Source organism: Miniopterus schreibersii (assembly GCF_964146895.1).
Source record: "Miniopterus schreibersii genome assembly, chromosome: 11".
NCBI lineage: Eukaryota > Metazoa > Chordata > Mammalia > Chiroptera > Miniopteridae > Miniopterus > Miniopterus schreibersii.
In genome coordinates this window covers 5,902,579-5,923,918 of record NC_138111.1, presented here as the reverse complement: position 1 = coordinate 5,923,918, position 21,340 = coordinate 5,902,579, and the positions used below count along the sequence as shown (strand labels likewise).

At 47.8% G+C, this 21,340-nt stretch overlaps 1 protein-coding gene across 5 annotated transcripts in view; it reads left to right on the top strand.

Moving 5' to 3' along the window:
- GARNL3 (GTPase activating Rap/RanGAP domain like 3) overlaps positions 1-20,446 on the top strand; it is a 94,450-nt gene extending 74,004 nt beyond the window's left edge. For all 5 annotated transcript variants that reach the window (XM_081151354.1, XM_081151351.1, XM_081151352.1 and 2 more), the window contains 12 exons: positions 705-816; positions 5,026-5,124; positions 5,532-5,648; positions 6,196-6,371; positions 8,072-8,230; positions 11,832-11,898; positions 13,706-13,813; positions 15,128-15,246; positions 15,743-15,881; positions 16,635-16,850; positions 18,058-18,184; positions 19,605-20,446. In XM_081151354.1, the coding sequence (XP_081007480.1) occupies positions 705-816; positions 5,026-5,124; positions 5,532-5,648; positions 6,196-6,371; positions 8,072-8,230; positions 11,832-11,898; positions 13,706-13,813; positions 15,128-15,246; positions 15,743-15,881; positions 16,635-16,850; positions 18,058-18,184; positions 19,605-19,782 (1,617 nt within the window). In that variant the 3' untranslated portion in view covers positions 19,783-20,446. The remainder of the gene's footprint in view (positions 1-704; positions 817-5,025; positions 5,125-5,531; positions 5,649-6,195; positions 6,372-8,071; positions 8,231-11,831; positions 11,899-13,705; positions 13,814-15,127; positions 15,247-15,742; positions 15,882-16,634; positions 16,851-18,057; positions 18,185-19,604) is intronic.
- The last annotated feature ends 894 nt before the right edge of the window (positions 20,447-21,340 follow it).

Genomic DNA, 21,340 nt, shown 5'->3' with positions numbered 1-21,340 from the left:
AGAAGGCCTGGAGACCACACTCAGCCCTGCAGAGTCCGTATGTGCCTGTCATGGCAGAAGGGAGTTCAGAGAAATGGCCCACTCTAGGCCTGAAGTGAAATTGAAACTAAGGATGAGAGAGAGTCACATGGTATGAATGTGTCACGTGCTGGGACATGAGTCGGCAGCACTTGCCATATTCCTGCAAACATGTTATTTTGTGTAGCCTTGAATGGGTCAATAAGCATTTTCCTGTCAAGATACTACCAACTTCTTGCGTTCTGTATGTTTTAATAATTTTGCTGAATCAGCAACACAGGAATCTAACATTTTTAAAAGAGTTATATAGGACTCCTTTTTATGATGAACTAAAGTGAATTCTCCAAAAAAAATAGGCATCAATTGGTCCCACTTCAAGGTGTTAAAGAAAAACATTTGCTAAAAAAAAGTTACGAATGCTTTAATTGCTGCTAAAGAACATTTAGAATATACGGGCAGGTGATGGTGTCAGAAACACATGATGTCACTCTCCTGCTGCTTACATATTTGGAAGGACACTTCTTAAGAAAGGAAACTGAGTCCAGAGCCCGTCCAGAGCCCGTCGGGCCAGCAGGGTGGAGGGGTCTGTGTTGCTGTTTCAGGCCGTGTATTGTACAGTCCCACGGGTGGGCCGGGCCGTGTTCTTTCTGGTGCACTTACGTTCCGATGCTTGTGTCGCCTCGCAGCCTTGGGAGCCCCAGTGTTTCTGCAGTAATTTCCCCCACGAAGCCGTGTGTGCAGATCCCTGGGGCCAGGCCTTGCTGGTCTCCACTGATGCTGGCGTCTTGCTAGTGGATGGTTAGTGAGTAGCTGCTCCTTCAAATGTCTTGATTTGTGTGACTTGTAGTACTTCTAAGATGGGGAAATCACCAGGCAACTCCTTTTAGATAAATGCGTCCTCAGCAGTGAGGTTAGCAAAGTTTCATTTCCTTACAAGATTAACCCCTTGTTTTCAGGACAAGCAGAGGAACTATTTTCTGAACCAGCAAGCCGGAGGGTGAGTCGTGCGTGATAGGGTCATCCCCTCCCTGAGCCTCTGAGTAGTCTGTGGATATCAAATGACCTGCAAAAAGAATCTCCTTTTGGCTAATACTTACCATGATTCCAACATTTAACTTAAATCAACAAGGACATATTTTTATATAGAGCCACTTTCTCAGGGACATGCTCTGTCTCTCTCTCTCTCTCAAAGCTCTCTCTTTTTTTTAAGGTTTCTAATTCAAAAAGTACTTGGTGTCCAAAACCAACAATAAGAAGCTTAGATAATCCATTTTCGATAGATATAGAAACAAAAAGATTTTGACAGAAAGATTTCAACTCAATATAAAGTCAAACTTTCTGACACCCAGGTGGATCAACCTGCCTGGGGAGTAGTCAGCTCCCTGTCACCACAGAGCAGCCACCAATTAGGTGTGTCTTTCGCGAGGATGCTGTAGAGGGAGTTCAACTTCAGATGGGGATTTAATTTAGTTAGACTCCAGGCTTCAGAGAGAGCCATAGGCAGAGAGACAGCATCTTCCAAGGGTGCATCCTCCACTGCATGGAAGCAGACTGCCCAGGCTCTGGTTACCATAGTGACGTTTCATGAGAATCCGTAACACCACCACTGTGAGAGTGATGTGATGGCCTAAAACTGCAGCATCTTCCCACCCTTGGCCATGACCTTTACTCCCTCCTCAGACCCTGACCCAGCATCTGTGCTACGTGCCTCTGTGAAAACAAGACAGTGGGCTACGTTTCATAATGGACTTATTTCTGACCTCATCTGTTATTCTTGATATTTGTTTAAATTACATATCCATAAAATAATTTTTTTAATTTATATATATATGTAATTGTAAATATAATTTACTAAAAGGCAGACAATGTAAAATCCATAATTTAAGAATTTAATATTTAATTTTAGAAATTATAAAACAGAAAATCTTTGTGATCTAAAAAAAAAAAGTAACCTCTCTGAGCTTCAAGCTTCTCTAAAGAGGAGGTGATTTTTTCAAGTGGCTGAAAAGTTATAATAAAAAATGAAATGAACAAAATGGGGGTGATGATCACAACTATAGTGAGGAAACTGTGGAGATGAAATTGTTACCAATGTTAAGGGCTTAAAGCGGTGTCTGGCACATAGTAGTAACTTATTGAATAGCAGCTATTATCTTCTCTATGTTCTTGGGAACTTGCTAAACCGTTACAAAGTCCATAGATTTTGCCAAAAGCACAACCAAATAAAAGAATTTATTTTTAAAGCACACACACACACACCTTAGAGGTTTAGTGGTCTCTTAGTTTTATAGATGAAGAAACTGAGGCCTAAAAAAACAATGCGATTTGCCCAAGATCACACAGCTGGTGAGTGACACACTGAACCTGAACCCAGAGGTGATTCCTCATCGAGCGTCTTTGCACTAAACCAGCCATATTTCATTAAAATTAAGCTCTATCTTAACACAGATTTCCAAAATATAGTCCTGGGTAAATAATTATGAAAATTTTTATGATTAAATTCTACCTGTTTCCCTTTGTAGGGAAGAAAGTATGCTTCCTAGTGACTACTCGTAAGGTTTGCCTGAAAACGGGAAAAAATTCTACTTGAGTTGCTTCTATTTTTTTGAAATGTGAAATTCAAGATTAGTAAGTCCCTTTCTGACATTTTACCCTTATGGACGCAAAATGTAATGGAGGTGTCAGATGTAAGGGTTTTTGTGATTTGCCAGAAAAGTCTTTGCTTCCCTGTTTGCTTTTGCTAAAAAGAGAATGCAGCCTTCCCTGTGTTCCTGTGCGCTGTTAGCCGCAATGCTCCTGTTATTTCTTGGTTTACCTTTTCCTTGTCTGTACTTAATTATATTACGAATTGTTTCCCTGAGTGAATCTTTCCTCCATTTCAGGCTGAGTTTCACTCTATTCCATTAGCCACTGCTTAGTTTCATTGGACTTAATTTCATCAGACTTAACCCCTTGAGAGTCTGCTCCTTTCAAGGTCATTATTAAAAAATCAAGATCTTTTGTATTCTAAGTGTAGCAAAACCCACTTTGAAGGGAAACTAAGTACTGATTAAACATGCTATCACCATTTGTTTTTGTTTTGCAGTAATAGAAAAGCCAACTCTAAAAGATTATTTCTTCATAAAGAGATTATAAGAAGAACAAAATTGTTATGAAACTGTCGTGAAATCTACATGTCACTTACTCATACCCTTGCCTCCTCTCCCTTCCTGTGCTATATGTCAGCCCCCTGGGAGAGGTTTGATGGAGAATAAATGCTGCTGACTCTGCACAGAGTTGGGCAGCTAAACAGCATCACCCTGTTGTAAATGTGAGATGAAGTGCTTCTGTCACTTGCTAATTCCTTACAGTGCTGTTGCTTCCCAGGCCACACCATCCATCCATTGGGATGCTGGCTGCTTTTAGGCTGCAACACTAGCCAAGAGCACAGACTTTGTCTTTGCACAGACTGGGGTTCCACATGCTCAGGACATAGCCTTGGACAAGTTATTAGCACCTCTGAGCCTCAGGTTCCTCATCTGTTAAACGGGAGTATTACAAGTTCCTACCTAACAAGATCTTTTGGACATTTAAATGAAGTGACATATGAAACACTTCGCATTAGGGCCTGGCATGTAGGAAGCCTTCAGTGTCTCTCAGCTGCCATTCACAAAATGTAATAATCCTAGCTACTTAGTCACATGTCATGACGGTTACCGAAGTGACCATCCCATACTTTAAAAAATAAAGTCTTCCCCAGCAGAAGCACAGAGAGCTGGAGAGTCGGTTCCTTTTGGGGTAGAAGAGGAAGGAAAGTGGTTTGATGGGCTCTCTAGGAATTACATTTGCCCCATCATTATGGGGAACTAGAGACAAGCTCTCTGTCTAGTAAAAGCTTCGTAAGCTTGTGCTCTGACCAGTCAGCGCCATCACTGGCCCACAGGAGTTGGAGATCCCTCTCCTGCGAGGTGGTCATTAATCCTGAAGACAACAGTCTCTGCCCTCTCTCGAACCATCCAGGGAGGGATGAACCCCTAACTAGATTTCTGGAAGAGTCAAGGTGCTCAGGGCCCCTTGCACCTAAATTATAACTAAACAAACTGAAACCCACAGCAGAGCCCTTGAAGATCTAAGTGTCTGACAAAGTAGATGAACAATAGCTGCTGCTTCTGCCTAAATGTCTGTACCATCCTGGACCTCATCACCCTGCCCTGATTCTATGTCAGCCTCAGAACAGACCTTTTGCGGTGAACCAGCCTTATAACTCTAGCCCTCTCTGTCCTACAGTCCCCCGGGAGCAAAGTAATTGCTAGCGATTTAAGATCCCAGGAAGTAAGCTTGAAAGCAAATCCTATATATAATTACAATGCCTTTAATCATCCATTTACCTGGCATCTTCCCGAGCATTTCCATGGAAATTTGTTTTTTCCTGTTATTTGGGCAGTGTAATTGATAATTTCTCTCTTACTTTTGTCTAAAAAGGAGATTTCATATTCTTATAAAGAGAAATATTGAAATTTTATAGGTAAGCCACTATTGATAGACAGGGCATGTTGGAATAGGCTGTTTGTATTTATTTTAAATACAAAAGGAAATTTTAATTTTGCTTTCTTGAGAAATACACAAAATTACCTAAGATATGATACCTAAAAATCAGAAACTACTTAAGAGAAATGACTGAGCTTTTGTGCGTTTTTTTTAAACTGGGTTTTCAGTCCTTTGTACAAACCCCAGGAAAACTGGGATTGAAGAGGCTGCTCTTTCTCTGATGAACACTGAGGAAACAAATCTAGTCCACTGGCCTATTCAGGGTTTTGAATGCCTCTAGGAAGAAAACATCAGTCCCTCTCCCCGAGCTGAGAGGAGATTAGTCTTGAACTTATTGCACAGCCCCCATGGGAGCTCTAGAAGCTTACCCCCTTCCTTGCCTACAGAGAACTGACATCCAAAACAGCCCACAGGCACGTTCTCTAGATTCTGGAAAGCATGGTGGGTTGCAGTGTTGGGTAACCATGTTTCCTTTTCCAGGTGACCTCCCGGCAGTGCCAGTGTTTGACAGGACTGTGCCCGTGAAGCAGATGCACGTGCTCGAGGCTCTGGACCTCCTGATTCTCCGAGCGGACAGAGGTGCTGCTCCCCTCCAGGCGGTGCTCCCCTCCAGGCGGTGCTCCCTTCTGGGTGCTGTTCTCCAGGAGGAAGGGGAGCATGAAGCCCTGTGTGGCCAGCGCCGAGGCTCACAGGGCCTGACTGCATAGGTCATGCCAACTGTTTCTGCTCCTGGTGCCCAGTGCTCAGGGTTCCTGGGTGGCCTGTTGGTTCTCTGGGGGGGGGGACAGTGAGGAGAGAAGGTGGGGGTGGGGCATCCTTACCTGCATTGTTGGGTAAAGGCGGTGGGGGTTTCTCCAAAGTCTGGTACACCTCGAGCCCTGATTCCTCTGGTCCTGGTTTTCCCTCACAGTCTGCGCCTTCAGTTCTTCCGGGTCATTTCACTTTTCCTTTCGTCCCTCCTCTGACTGCCTCGCCCCCCTCCCCAGGGAAAGACGCCCGGCTCTTTGTCTTCAGGCTGAGTGCCGTGCAGAAGGGCGTCGAGGGCAAGGAGGCGGCGAGGAGCAGGTGTGACTGCAGGGAAAACAAGCTGGAGAAAACGAAAGGTGACGCGTCTGCAGACATGGCTGGTTTCTGTTCAGATGGCCCAGATTTCACTGAAAATTAAAATGAGCAGGAATTTTATTTTATTGGTTTGGTTTTTACTCAGAAACATTTCAACGATAACATCACTGGCCCCCTTAGAGAAATGTGAGTGCTAGAAAAACCCGTTGAGGACAGAGGAAGTCCTAGGCCTGTGTAACAAGGTCTGGAGATGGGTCAAGCTCCCGTAGCAAACCTGTAAAAAAACACTGTAAACCTTTTCAACTTTGGTCTCTGGACCCGTGATCACCCCTCAATTTAATTCCCATCATGCTGTGAATATGAAGCTAAGACCACAGACTACAATAAGGGAATGTAACTTCCTTAATTTTCCTGTAACTCAACCAGTTTTTATCCTAAGTCTCCATTTTGCCAGGTGGCAGCAGCATTCCTAGTCATGTCACTGGGTTATACCTCATTTCCAGGGATCATAGGTATTGCCAGATGGTCAAGGCCTGGGGGCTTCCAACCTCTCGTCACCTGATCAGCATCGTTGATTTCTCTTCCCAGGCTGCCACTTGTACGCCATTAACACTCACCACAGCAGAGAGCTGAGGATTGTTGTCGCCATCCGTAATAAACTGCTTCTGATTACGAGGAAACACAACAAGCTAAGAGGGGTACCCGGCCCCTCACTGTTGTCTCCCCTGTCGGAATCACCTGTTGAAGAATTCCAGTATATCAGGGTAGGTTTTCTCTTCAAACCCCTTCTCTCCTGGCCAAGGTTTCACGAAGCCAACTCTCTCCTTCCACCCTGAGTCCATCACCCACTGAGGCTGTCCCACACACAGTAGCCACTAGGGGAACCCTCACCTGTTGCCCTGTTCCCCAGAGGACTAAGGTCAGTGGGGCTTTTCCCTTCTCCATCCAGCTCCTTCATGCCAGTGACCGCCCGAAGGGGCTGTTCTAGGCACTGGGGACACAGTGGTGAACAGAAAAAAAGTCTCTCTTCTCACAGAGATTGCTTTCTAGTGGCAGGGTAACAGAAACAAGCAGGTAAGTCCATGAGTCCTGCGGATAACAGTAAAGGAGGGTCAGGGAGCAGAGGGCAATCGAGCGGGAGAGGGGGCTCTAAGGAAGGGTGTCCCAGAAACCCTCGCTGGAAAGGTTACCCTGAGCATAGATCCAGGTGAAGTATGGGAGTGGGTGATGAGGGTATCTGGAGAAAGGACATTCTAGACCCTGGGCAAGGCACAGGCAAGAGGTGGGGTGGCCCGAGCCGAGTAAACAGGCACGGAGGTGAGAGTGCCTGGGCTTTGGTTTTGACTCTGAGTGAAGGGGAAGCCACTGGAAAGTTCGAAGCAGAGAAGTGGCATGTTTTACAAAGACTGTTCTGGCCACTGGACAGAGGAGAGCATAGGGGGCCAAGAGTGGGAAGAAAGAATCCTGCTAATAGGCCAGTGCAGGACCCGAGCAAGAGGTGGTGGTGGCTTTGGTGACTGGAGAGGTGGGGAGAAACTGTGAGCAAAGCAGTCCTGCTTGCCTTGGTCACTAGGATTTGCTGATCAGTTGATAGTGGAACCTGTGGGAGAAGCCTCCTTGAGGGTCACGTTCCTTCCCCGATCTTACATTTCTGCCTTTTTTAAAACTATGCTACATTAAGGTGTGAAATATGTCAAACATTAGCTACTAAGATACAGTATGCCCATAGACAAGCTGAGAAATTATTTTTGCCTTGAGTTATGTATATCAATTTCTGCTAATATTCAATTTAGGGTGATCAAACAGCATGACAGTTAAAATCTTACTTTAATTAGGTGTTAGTCTTCTTGATACAGTTATCAGCGATTTTAATGAATATCTATTCAGAGCACATACATTTAGAGGGCATATGAGCTCTGAAGTCAGATTTCATGAGTTCAGATTTTGGCTGTACCACATATAAACTACATGACTGTAGGCAAGTCGTGTGACCTTTGAACCTCAGTTTTCTCATCTATAAGGTAGAATAGTAGCCTTACCTACTTCATAACATTATTGTGAGGATTCAATGAGAATAGTGCTTGCTTTGCACTGTGTTAAGTGCTCAACAAAGTTAGCAATTATTATTTTTTATTATCATTATTATTATTATTAAATCACAGAACAGGACCAGACTCTCTGAGGGCTGACATGGACCCCACTGTAGAATCACTTTTGTAGAATTGTCCCCTGGCCCTGCTCTGTGCAGTGGACAGAGGTCTAGTCCTGAGGACAGGGTATGGGAAGGAGAAGTCTGATCTATGCCTGCCCCTCTTTGCTGTCCCTGCCTTCCTAGCTGGAACAGGGTCTGCAGGAGCCTGGAGAGGGTGGCCCTCTTCTGGATGCGCGGGGAAGTGGGGCTTGATATGAAGATGGCTGCTCTGTGTCCTGACCCCTTTCTCCTACACCATCACCAACCACACAGGAGATCTGTCTGTCCGACTCTCCCATGGTGATGACCTTAGTGGATGGGCCAACAGAAGAGAGTGACAATCTCATCTGCGTGGCTTATCGACACCAGTTTGATGTGGTGAACGAGAGCACCGGGGAGGCCTTCAGGCTGCACCACGTGGAGGCCAGCAGGGTGAGTGGACAGCTACAGGGCAGGTGGGGACGACTAGGGGTTGTGCCTTCCAGCTTTATGATGCCATGGTTAACAGGTTATGTATCATATCAACATCACTAGTTCAGCTGAGCCACGTGGAGTTGCCGTTTTTGTAGGTCAGAATGCTTCAACCTAATATAACTGTGCCGTTGCCTTGACCGGCTTTTCCACATCGCCCCCTGCCATTCCGTTCTTCCTAATAAAAGAGAACTGAAGAGTCAAAAGGCTAAATATAAATAAATAAGTAAATGGGAGCTTGTGTTTGGTCCCGCATCCTGGAAGGGCCTGTGGAGAATGAATTTGCTCTGCAAACTCACAACTTGGGGCCTCGGCCTGTCTCCATCCCCTTGGAGGCCCACTAAGAGAGGAAGATGGAGGGAGCGAGAGAGAGCCACTCAGCACCCTTGGAGGGGGGTGTCCACATCCGCTGGCCTGAGTTGCTGAGAGCAGTGATGTTTGCACAAAAACCAGGGCCCACTCAAAGCGGACTGAAGCTCTAGAGAGAACTGTGTGGACTGAACATTAGCGCCCCTGGAGGACAGTGAGCACGCACCACCCTGAGGGCTGGTGACTTGCCTGTCCCTGGAACTGCTCCCCGCAGACAACTTAGCAGCTCCCAGAGCTCTTGGCCTGTTCCTCGCTCTGAAGCGGGGAAGGCCTGATGTGAAAACACTGAACCACGCAAAGTCTGCGCAGCGCAGTGCCGCACTCCAGTTTAGGGACCAGGACACTGTGGAATGGGGACCCAGCCCCCGTTCAGCAAGGCCAAGACTGCAGAATTATGCTTCATAAGAAATAAAAAATACAACTTGGATCAGGACGTGCCCTACATAAATATTCATTAAAACCACTAATTACTGTAGTAAGACAACCCTTCACGAGAGCCAGATTTTAAGAAATAGGAAAATCAGAAAAAAATCTAGATATAATTAGGCCTTCTTGTCCTCAGCTGTTACCCATCACAGATCAGTCTGTCTTTCTCTCATTTGTATGTTGCTGGTACCCATACTTGGCTGCCAATGGAGTCATCTGAGGCGCTCCCAAAGCTACCAGTGCCCTTGCCCTCTGAGAGATTTCGCTGGTCTTGGGTGTGGCCTGGGCTTTGGAATTTTTAAATGACCCCCAGGTGACTGTAATGTTCAGACAAGTTTTGAAACCAACTGGTATACACCTTCTCAACTCTGGCTGTGATAACTGTGGCTAGAAAGCTTTAAAAGGATCAGTGCTCTGCCCCAGAGCCCATCAGTTACATCAGAATTTCTGGGTGTGTGGTGCTTGGGACTTGACTATTTTAAGCCCCCCCCCCAGGTGATGCTAATTTAGACCTAGTAGAAGGAGTCTCCCCTGAAACTCTTCCTAATTCAAAGCCGGGAGGACTCCCTCTGCGTCCCTGCTGGGACGAGGAATCCCTCCCAGTCTGCTGACCCTCAAGGGGAGGGGCTGGGCATGGCCTGTAAAGCACCCCCCCCCCAGACCTCCCCGAGGGCAGAGCAATCCTGGGTGAACAGTCTTGCTCAGTCAGGCCTTTCCTTGGCAACTAGTTCCTGTGACTTAGCCGTTTCCTGGGGTTATTACTTTTTATTTACATTTAATATTCTGATATTCATTAGAATGTGGATTTTTTTTTTAAAAATATATCTTTATTGATTTCAGAGAGAGGAAAGGAGAGGGAGAGAGAGAGACAGAAACACCAATGACGAGAGAGTCATTGATTGGCTGCAGCCCGCAACCCGGGCATGTGCCCTGACCAGGAATCGAACCCTGATCGCCTGGATCCTAGGTCGATGCTTAACCGCTGAGCCACGCCCGGGCGGGCAGAATGTGGATATTTTCTAAAATTCCTCAAGACCCAGGAAAAATTGGGTTAGAAATAGTGTGTTGTTGTATTTTAATAACATCTGTTTTTTATTTTTCTGAACGCTATGAGGGACAATTCTAAAATTTTTCCTTTTTAAAAATATATACTTATATATATTTTTTTAATCCTCACCCTAGGATATGTTTATTGATTTTAGAGAGAGGAAGGGTTTTAGAGAGAACCCAGAATTGCCTTTTTTTAAAGTTCTCTAGTTGACTCTCAGGCCCTCACCTAGACAGGAAACAGTGTTGCAAAGACTGACCCCTGCCTGCCCCTCGCCTAGGAGACCGACTCCCGTATGGAAGCGTGAAGCGCGCCTCACCATGCTGAGCTTAATAAAGGCCTGGCGGGAGGCTGCCACGGCCTCGGGAAGTGGCGAGGTCCCAGCTGTGGTCTGTGATCTTGATCCTGGCCCGTGGCCGGAGCTCCGCCATTGGCTGCCCTGCAGCCTGACTGAATACAGCCGAACTAGTCTGCCTGTCAGCACAGTCCCCTGATAGAACTACCTGATGCCAACTACTGCTCTGATGTCTTTTGTCACCATGCACAGCCCTTGGTCTGTACAGCTGCGTGAAGTTCCTCCATTCCTGTCGCTGCCTCACCATCCCCTCCCCACCACCACCCCAAACACATAGACAGGCCTTACCTCTAAACGACCAGCGTGTCCAGTTCCACCTTCCCCACTGAGGCTACCCTCCCATAATTATAATAAACACTGCCACCACTGAGTGACTGGCACCGTGCTTCAGCACTATGCAGGCATCATCTCACAAAATCTTCCCACCAGTCTGGGGAAAGTACTGTTCATTTCCTCATTTTTGCAGAAGAGGAGACTAGGACTCAGAAAAGAGGAGTGGCTTGTTTACCCAAAACCACACGGCTGGTTGAGCTTAGAGAGGCCTGTTTCCCTGATGGGGTGGGAGGCTAGACTACAGGCTTGGGAACCCAAGTGAGGAAGTGCAAGAAGCAGGCGATTTTTAGAGGGTCCGAGTTTAGGAGATTAGGGGGAACCAAGGATATCATCAGATCAAGCGCCCTTTTCTCAGATGCAGAAACTAAGGCCCAGAGAGATGGGTTTGCCCAGATCACAGAACTGGGTCTTTTGACACCCTTCTCACTGAGTCACGCTGCCTCCCTTGAAGTGAAGGAGAGAGAGCAGAAGTGAAGACAGGCCATGGTGCTCTTAAGATTCAGAGCCCTGCACGTGTGAGGAGGGGCCTAGCTGAGTGCAGGAGTGGGAAGACAGGGCAAGAAGCAGCGGCCCGGCTCACATCTCGGCTGTGGCACTTACTAGCTGAGGGACTAGAGTGACTTCACCTCTCTGCGCCTCGCTTTCCTCATCTGTATAATGGGAATTTGAGCATCTACTTTCCGGGGTTGACGAGAGTGAACGAATACCTATATCAAAAAGCTCTGGGAACTGGCACTCGCAACACAGATGAGCCATTTTCCTGGAGAGCAGAAGTGCCTGCCCACAGGGCTTCTCAGTGGGAGAGAGATCACGAGTCGGTTCCAGTGGAGGAAGGAGCGCCATTCCTTCCTATCATATGCCCCGTGACTGGAGCCACATCCCCTATGTGGATGGGGGTGCTGGGCAGGTGGAAATGCCCCCAGCACCTGAGTGCACAGGGAGCCGAGGGCCCTGCAAGCACTCGTGACTCGGGAAGTCTTTGCGGCGTCAGTGTCCAGCCTGCCCACGACCACTGCCCACTATCATTGCAGGTTCATTTTGTTGCAGCTATTGATGTTTATGAAGATGGGGAAGCTGGGCTGCTCTTGTGTTACAACTGTAAGTGAACCATGTCTTTGTCTCTTTATTTGCTGAAATCCACTGGGTTTTTTTGCGGGGGGGACAATTTAAAGGGACTTAACCTTAGATTTACCTAATATGTCTTTCCCATGGTCTTAACTGCACGACAGGAAGTATCTAAAAATTGCAATCCTACCTGGATCTCCCAATACGCCCCAGACCTGTGGGTGGCCCTGTCCAGGATGTGGGGGTGACAGGGTGACAGCTTTCATTTAGGGAGCCCTTACTGCGTGCCATGTGCTGTGCTCAGTACGCTGCAGTAATCGTCTCTTTAATTCTCAGGTACTATTATTACCTGTAGTTTGGAGAAAAGGCAGCCGAGGCCCGGAGAGGTGAACTGCCTTTCTCAGGGTCAGCAGAGCCAGGACAGTGGTGGAGGTGCTGAGAAACGGTCAGATCCCGGGTGTATTTTAAATATGAGAACCTAGATAATTTGCTAATGAATCAGATGTTGGGTAAGAGAGGAAGAGAAACAAAAGATTCTGCCGTTTGGGGCCTGAGCCACTGGAAGAATGGAGGGTGCCATTTACTGAGAAGAGATGCAAGCTTAGGGGAAAGATCTCGAGTTCAGTCTGGACGTCAGCGCCCCCGGTTATCCTGCTGGAGACCCTGAGCCATCAGCTAGACGTTCGACATTCAAGTCCAGAGCCCAGGGGAGAGGGCTGGCTAGCTGGAGATACCCACTGGGTGTCATTAGCATGTGACATTTAGAGTCCTGAGACTGAAGAGACTGTAAAGAGAAGTGGGGAGAGAGACAGGAGGAAGCAGCCAAGAAGACTGAGGAGTGGCCAGGAAGAAGAAGACTAGGAGCAGGCAGGGTCTGAAAGGCCCTGCCTAAGGAGGGAGTGACCTGCGGGGCCTGAGAGCGGCCCTGGGGTTCCCAAGGCGGACGTCACTAGGCAACCTTCACAGGAGCAGGTGTCTTCCAGGCAGGAGTGGGAGCCTGACTGCACGGGACCTCAGAGTCTGAAGAGGAGGAAACAGAGACAAGTCTTGCCAAGAATTTTGCTTCAAGGGGAAAAGAGAAAGGAAGGGGGTGATAGCTAGAAGAGGAAGAGCGGTGAAGAATTTAGAAACAAAACTGTATGGCTAAAACAGGATGGGCTTCCAGAATAAAAGGGCCTGTTTCTACGTGAGCTCACCACGAGAGGGTCAGAACCACCTGGACTTGTGTTTAGAGCTCGGAGCGGGCCACGAACAGGGTCGTTGAGTTAATCTGGCCTTAATCTAGTGGTGGCTCAGGTTCCAAGGTGATACAGGCCTATGGCTTCAAGTTTTCCTAATAAAACATTGGGAAAGGGAGTACGTAGCTCTCACCACTCCTTTCCTGCCGAGTGGGGCTCAGTGTGTGACCTGCCTCAAAGGAGGGCTTCCTGGCTTCGAGGGCTGCCATCAAGTGTCCCTTCTCTGAAGTCAGGTAGACCCATGTTCTCCCCTGTGGTACTGCTGAGACTTCAGACAAGCTACTTCACCTCTCCTTGCCTCAATTTTCTCATCTGTGAAATGAACATCATAATAGCATCTGCTTCATAAGGCCACAGAGATTCAACAGGATAGTGGATTTGAAGCTCAGAGCCTGGCATGTGGAAATTCTCCCAAAGTGGCACCTCTGACTATTGTAGTAGTGCTGACCCTGTGAATCTGGCCTCGGGACAGCATTTGTGCCAGCTGTTTGTAGAGAACAAGCAAATAGGATGCTATTTCTGTCGCCTGTTATTTATTTATCTAATTACAGGGATCTAAGTATTGTCTCTAACAAAAATGAGTTGCTGTTGTTTTGTTGCAGACAGTTGCATCTATAAAAAAGTGTGTCCATTTAATGGGGGCTCTTTTTTGGTTCAACCCTCTGCGTCCGATTTCCAGTTCTGCTGGAACCAGGCTCCTTACGCGGTTGGTAAGAAAGCCCTTTACCGTAACTCTCTTTTCCTGAATAGATCCGCCTAAGCTGTCCAGTCCTGTGTCAGCAGACTCGCTGGCTTCCTGCTAAATTGTCATAAGTTATGTGAATGTGGGTACTCAGGGTTTTTTCTTCTTTAATTGCTTCTGTTGTTCCCCTTTGGGACTATTGTCTCCACTGTTCCTCCCTGTTCTCAGTGCCTGAGCACATGAGCCTTTGAGAACATTAAGTCTCAGCTTTCAGTGTCCTTTTGTTCTTGGGCCTCGCTTGCCTTTTTTAAAAAGTGTCCAGCCCTAACACACTGACCGACCTGGGAGAAGCGCACGCATTCAGCGCCATCCCTGGATTTTTCGAAGCTTGAAAGTCTAGAACCACAGAAACTCGGGGACTCTGCCTGCCACTGGGATAGCAGAATGTGTGTGGTGGTGCCTCATTTATGTGGCTCAAGAGCCACACCTGGGCAGTGCATGGTGAGAGTCAGACCCAAGCCAAGAATGTTCGAGTTAGTACTGTTTTCCTCAAAATAAAAGTATTTGTCAAGAGGTGGGCATTGTAGAGTTCTGAGAGGAGCGCAGAGGTGTCAGTCCAGGACATTGGGGACCTGTCTGGCTAATGACAAATCAGAGGTGGTAAAAGAGAGAGGGACGGGTTGAGAGGGCTCTCAGGTTCTGAGCCACAACACTGGAGGTCACTTGCGAGATCAGCTGAGAGGTGTTGTAGAAAATCCCCAAAGTGAAACCAGGAAAATGGAGTTCACCAAGGAGAGCACAGAGAGAGCAACCAGGGTGGGGGAGAGAGAGTGTGAAGGGGCCAGTAAGAAGGCAAAAGTGGGATCACTGGGCCACCAGGGCAGTTGTGGCGTTTGGAAGTCAAACCCATTGAACCCGAGGAACCCAGTGAAGGACAGTGAGGGGTAAGATGCGGCCCCTGCCCAGATGCACAGGACAAGAGGAGGAGAGAGGAGTGACTAATGACAGGGAATGAAGAGTCAGGCCAGGGAGGGGCATGTCAGCTGTGGTCTGGATGGCGGGGAGGTCTCACAGGACCGGGGCAGTGAGCCTCGGGAAGATCGGGTTCCAGGGCTGCAGGAGGGAAGATGGCAGGGAGATGTGGAGACAGTGCACCCCTGTCAGAAGCAGGAGCTTGGCAACTAAGGGGAGGCTCTCTTAGAATCGGGGCACATGCCCCATGAAGGAAGAAGAGAAGTAGCCAGAGCAGTGGGAGAGGTGGAAGCTTCTAGAGAGCTGAGGATGAATGTGAGACAGTCGTGGCGCTGTGGCTGTGGAGCTGACATGCCCTGTTGCCTTGCAGTCTGTGCGTTCCCGTACCTCCTCGCCTTCACCACCGACTCCATGGAGATCCGCCTGGTGGTGAACGGGAACCTGGTCCACACCGCAGTCGTGCCTCAGCTGCAGCTCGTGGCCTCCAGGGTGAGTAGACCCCAGGGTTTAGTTCTGACTGAGGGGCTGTGGGAGCCCCAAGCACCAGGAGGTGGCAGGTGAGCTGGGACACTATCCCATCCAGTGAGGTTGGTGATGGCACCACCGCTCTGTGTCAGGACACCAGAGGGAGGTGAGAGAGCTGAAAACAGACTCACCGTGGGGTGCTCCCGTACGGCCCCCCAGGCATCAGAAGGCCCCTCCTTAGTCCCGCTAACAGTTGTTTGGTGCTGCTGGTAGTCGGGGCGCGCTCGGCTGCAGAGAAACTCCCATCAGAGACTGGGCGGTGGCCACTGTTGTATGAAGTACACTCCAAGTCTAGAAAAGTAAGAGCTGACAACAGAGATTTCTTTCTTTGCCACTTTCCGTCCTCAGCTTGAGTTCAAATCCCGTGAACTATGGCTGACTGAGTAAGGAGCTGATCAGAGGGGCCAGCGGAGGCAGGGCCCGCAGTTCGGGCAGCTCTGACGTTTCTCTTTCTTCCTAGTCGGATATCTACTTCACAGCGGCCACAGCTGAGAACGCGGTCTGGTCTGGAGACAGCTCCAAGGGGGCCAGTGCCCACAGTTCTCCTCAGACGCCCCCAGGCGGAGATGCTCCAGTGTTCCCTTCTTCCCTGGGGGAAGGTGAAGTCCAGTTTTTACTGTCTTATTAATAGATATTTTTAATCCATTCACTGTCAGATATCAGCATGTGACTACCGCCTAAGAAAAGTCACTGAAGCCATAAGAAACTTGTATTCTGAATGCATTGGTTGCATTCTCAAGAAACTTGGTGATAACAAAACCAAAACAAAAATCCCGTTCTAAAAAAAAATGTTTCAATGGGGAGAACTGAGCTGAGGGCCAGAGCGATTCCCACTTGCCAAGCACCTGTTTCTCCTTCAGGGATGTTAACAGAGGAGGGTTTTATCGCTAAAAGGATATGGTCATGAAACCTACCCATTGCTCAGCACACCCAGTGCCTGGCTTTGCCCACGAATCCCAGACGCCTTGGCCGTGGTAGCCAGTCGCTCTGACCCAGCTTTCCCCAGCTTCTCACCACGTCAGTCCCCTTCATGGCTCCTTGTTACCATAAAGCCCAGACTCCCCAAGAGGCCTCTGTGCAGCTGGGTGCCCGCAGCTGCTTGCGGTTCTCTGCTCCTTGCTCCTGTGCAGGTAACCGGGTGCACTTTGTCCAATTTACCCATGAAAGCAGTGCCCTCAGAAAACGCAGCTGCCTGGCACCCGCACTCTGTTGCTCCTAATGGGAACTCAGGAGGTCAGCGTGCAGACAAAGTCTCCCTTCCCGCCAACTGTTAAGGAACCAGAAATTATTCTCTTCTAAAGAATACAAACTTTTCTTAAAGTTCTGATGTTCTTTTCTAAACCTCTTCTCAGGTGAAATTCAGTCAAAAAATCTGTACAAGATTCCACTCAGAAACCTTGTGGGCAGAAGCATCGAGCGACCTCTGAAATCGCCCTTGGTCTCCAAGGTCATCACCCCGCCCACATCCATCGGTGTGGGCATCGCTGCCATTCCCGTCACTCACTCCTTGTCCCTGTCCCGGATGGAGATTAAAGAAATAGCCAGCAGGACCCGCAGGGAACTGCTGGGTAATGGCTCTCGATTGTTCTGTTTTCCGTTTGTAACTATACCAGCTGGTTTTATCTTTGGACAGTCATCATCCTCAAAATAGTGTGTTGAAAAGAAACTTTCCCTTTCGTAAGGGATTTATAAGTAAATTACAGTGCACCTACACCAAGGAGTACTATACAGTTCACCCCAACAAAAAGGTCTCGATCCGTATTTATTGGTGTGGAAAGCTGCCCAAACCATGGCTAAGGGGAAAAGGGCAGTTTGTAAATAGCATATCTAGTCTGGTACAATTTTTTTAAAATATAAGTATCTGTATATGTGTGATTTCTTAGAAAAGTGGCGAGAAAGATTTATATCCTACAGTTCTAAGATAACATTTTATGTTTGTATATCCAAAAGTTTACATTTACCGTGTTTGTACTTAATTGTGTGGTTCAGTTATCACTTCTCGAAGCCCCTACACCATGGGGGTGGGTCTGTGGGGCTGGTACAGACGCAAGACACTGGTGATTCCCTGTCAGTCTGCAGATGGGAGACAGAACCAGAGAAGCATAAAGCACCATGATAACTGGGAAAGGCTAGACTGTTAGAAAGGTTTTTGTTCAGAACAGTGAAAATAAAATGAGAAAAAATGGAAGTGATTATGTTAAGCCAGAAAGAACTTGAATTGAGACCCACATGGCATAAAACTGTATGGACAGTGGCCTTAGCACATGGCGGCCCTGCGGTCACATTTCCTGAGCAACAGTGAAGGGGATTCGGGTGGCCAGATGCAGGCTTTGACCCTGGCAAAGTCGGCTGGTTTTGGAAGTTGTGCTTTTAAAACATGTGTATTGCTGTTTGTAACCCACTATTCCTTTGAAATCTTATCTCCAGCTACTGTTTTACAATCCACTGTGACTTTCCAAAATTGAACCAAACTGAGTTGGAGAATTTGTTTCCAGTGGTAGGATTGTAGTAGATTTTCTCTCCTTCATTGACTCTTCTGAGTCTCTCTGAGTTTTTAAAATTTTTTAGCAATACATATATTCTTTATGATTAGGGGAGGGGGAAACCTTCCACCAACAAGAAAGCCAATTATTTAAACATATATACTCTATCTTCTTTCTTCCTGACTCTATCCCAATAACGCACCGATTTCCAACCAAGAAGAAAGGGCATTTTCTGTCTCTGGGGCAGCCCTGTGGTGATGACCTCTGACCTCTGGTTCTCCCTGCAATCCAGGCCTCTCTGATGACGGTGGCCCCAGGTCAGAAGCAGCACCGAAGCCTAAATCAAAGGCCCGGAAGCGGTTCGAAGAAAGCCATGGAGGTCCCACGCCAGGGACAGTGAGATCAACTAGTAGCGACAGGTAAAGAAACCAGCAGCCCCAGCAGCCCTTTCTCAGGATAGTGGCCCTTTGAGTCATAGCACTGCCACCAGACCCTACCTGCTGATGGGTGATGCTGTGGGCTGGCCCTGGACCAACCACAGCAGAGCCTTAGCACCCAGCTCCTCAGGGAGGTTCCCCAGAGAACACAGCCTGCCAGGGCAGGGCCCCAACAGATGGGCCACCTCACTAGCAATCCAACAAATGCTCATTAAAAGACAGTAAGACACGTTTATATTTTCACTCACTATGTTTATTGACAGAGATTTTTTAAAACAAAAATACTCAGAGTGACGGGAAACGTCCCTTCTGCAGTACTTATGGTAGGACTGGAAACAGGTACAGCCTCTCTGGGCAACAGTTTAGTGTCACATGCAATGAATACTTAATGAAACCCACTGGTGTGTCCCCTAAGATCCTGTGTGTCCCTCAAGCAACACCATGCACAATCCATTCATTCAGCACACATTCATGGAGTGCCTGGCACCGAGCTGGGTGTTGGGGACATGGAGATGGCTTACAGGGCTTAACAGGCCTGTGGGGAAGGCCAGTGAGGACATTTTGGAAGTACAGCATCCAGGTTGGCAGGTGATGCAGAGGGATGCGGGTGCCATCTGCCCCACACCTGGGCAGGGCGGTCTCAAACCTCAGGAGCGGCTGAGCCAGGTCTCATACATCAAATCAGCATTAGCCTGGCTGAGAGGGGCAGCATCCACTCATGCTTTAATCCCACACACTTCTGTGGAGCCCTACTATGTGACCAGCACCTGCCTTCATGGGCTTTATATTCTAGTGTGAAGAAACAGACGATAAACCTGTAAACAAATAAGTACATTAAATCACTTCCAATAGTGACAGTGCTGTAAGGAAATTTTTAAAAAGATAAATGGGGGAGCGGTGGATAGAAGGTCTACTTTCAGTAGGGGGAGGGTCATGGAAGGCTTCTTTGAGGAGTGGCATTGAGCTGAGCAAGAGACACACACAGAGGGCTGGGAGGGAGCTGCAGGGCTCAGCAGAGCCAGGACCTATGGCCTGTGGGCCTGTGGGTAGGCGGTTCAGCCTTAACATCAGGCCATGGGAACCATGGGAACCATGGGAGGGCTTGAGGCAAAGAGTGACATTATCACAATGGGCACTTGAGAAAAGTAAGTAATGCCCCACAAACACCTCCAATGTGTTACCACTGGCCTTTGAAACTCACACCAATCCATGAGGTAGGGCTGTCAGGCTGTGGGCGCCAAGCTCTGCTGGGGTGGGGGGTGACTCCTGCAGGTCCCCACCTCTCCCCCAATGGGCGGGGGGAAGACAGGCTTAGGAGCTTGAATGAGCAGGAAACTGCCTGACACTAGGCTCAGATCCATGGTACTCCCAGTGATCCTTTCCAGTGACTCTTCTCTTCTAGGATCACATCGGGCTCCTTGGAAAGTCCTTCTACTGCCGAAGCCAACCCTGAGGGGCACTGCCACTCGATGGGCTCCGACCAGGACCCAGGGGCAGACAGAGAAGGGAGCCCAGTGTGGGGCAGCAGCCCCTTCCAGCTCACAGCTTCCTCAGACGAAGACGTTATTGACTTGAAGTAAAGAGTCCAAATTGCGTTCGCCACCTTTATTTTCTTATGGAGGTTTATACTCTTGGACCAGTTCTGACATTTCTCCACACAATGTGGCTTTTAGCCTGTCTGTGATCTATTGGACCAAACCTCTGCACCCTCGGCCAGTTTCGGTCAGTCTCTAGTGTCCAGTGCCATCTTTCTCGATCTTCGTTTCTTCCTGTCCAGGAATCATCAGCCCCCTTGTAATACAGGTGGTAGATTTCATTGAGGTTTTAGACTTAAACTTTGAATAAATCAGAAGTGTTCATTCTTACCTATGGCAGCCTCACTTATATTTTATACTTAGATGCTTAGATGTGACAATTATTTTTTTCATTACAGTTTTATGTCACATAATGTGTTTCTTTTATAAAGAAAAGCCATTGCTTTAAAAATTTATTATAAGTAAGTTTTCGTTCTGCACCTTTGGCCTATTACTGTTCCAGGTCACTGTGGTTGGAACCAGCTCCGTTCCTGCCTGTAGACTTCAGAAAAGCTGATTAGGTTTTAGAAGCTCCTGTTTCTTCCTCCTCGTGTCCCACAAAAAATAATAAGGGTATAGGAAGGAGCTTGTTAAGTCTTAAGATTATTTTGTTTGGTTTTATTGTTACTCTGAAATCATATAAGAGATCAGTTATCAAAATTCTCATTCTCAAGCTCCTGCCTCTCCTTCGGGTCTGCTTTGCTCTTTCACATGAACCAAATGATTATCCTTCCTCTTATTTATCTGCCTTCCACCGCTCCCTCCTCAAAGTGAGAAGAAAATGTGGGTTTGGCCAAGTGTGAATGAAAATAGCGAAATGTCAGCTTCTAGTCAGGACAGCTCAAAGGGGAAATCTGGTGTCACTGGCATTGTAGAAATGTAATGTGTGAAGGTCACTTACCTCTGCCTTTAGTCTGAGGACTCCATTTTATTATCTCTCTTCTCACCTATGTCACCGATCATAAGACACTTCCCCTGTTAAAGCAGCTCTGAGTTCTGCAGGTCTTCTCTGCAAGTGCAGAGAGCTGTGCGTGACAGGACCTTGATCTGACAGAAGTTTGGATCCTGCCTCCCCGTGGACCTTGCACACTGTGGGGAGAGCTCCCCTCCCTGCCTGTCGCATGTGGATTCAGCGTGATGTTGAATCCAAGCTGAAGGTTGCCTGTTTCCCTTCAGCAGAAGGCAAGAGGCCAGAGTCAGAAAGTCAATTAGTAATAAAGACAATGCTTTTCAGGTAGGCCCGCGTAGGGTGTTTGCCCCAAATGTGTCTTCTCGTGGTCTTTGCAGCATTCAGCACTCCCGTTCTTCCATTGTACTTTGTTTTGCCCTTTTCACATACAGGAGAAAACACAAAACCCTCTACATCCTGTATCTCGACCTCACCAAAAGTTTGGTGAATTAAGATGTATTACTTTTTGCTTTTCAAATAAGAAAACTGAGGCTCAGAAAGGAGCAATGATTTGAACCTGCGAGTTCTCTGGCCCCAGAGTTGGGCTCTCTCCCCGCCCACCACTCAGGGCCAGGGTAAGTGGATTGTTCAGTTGGATCTGGCTGATGTTTTTCT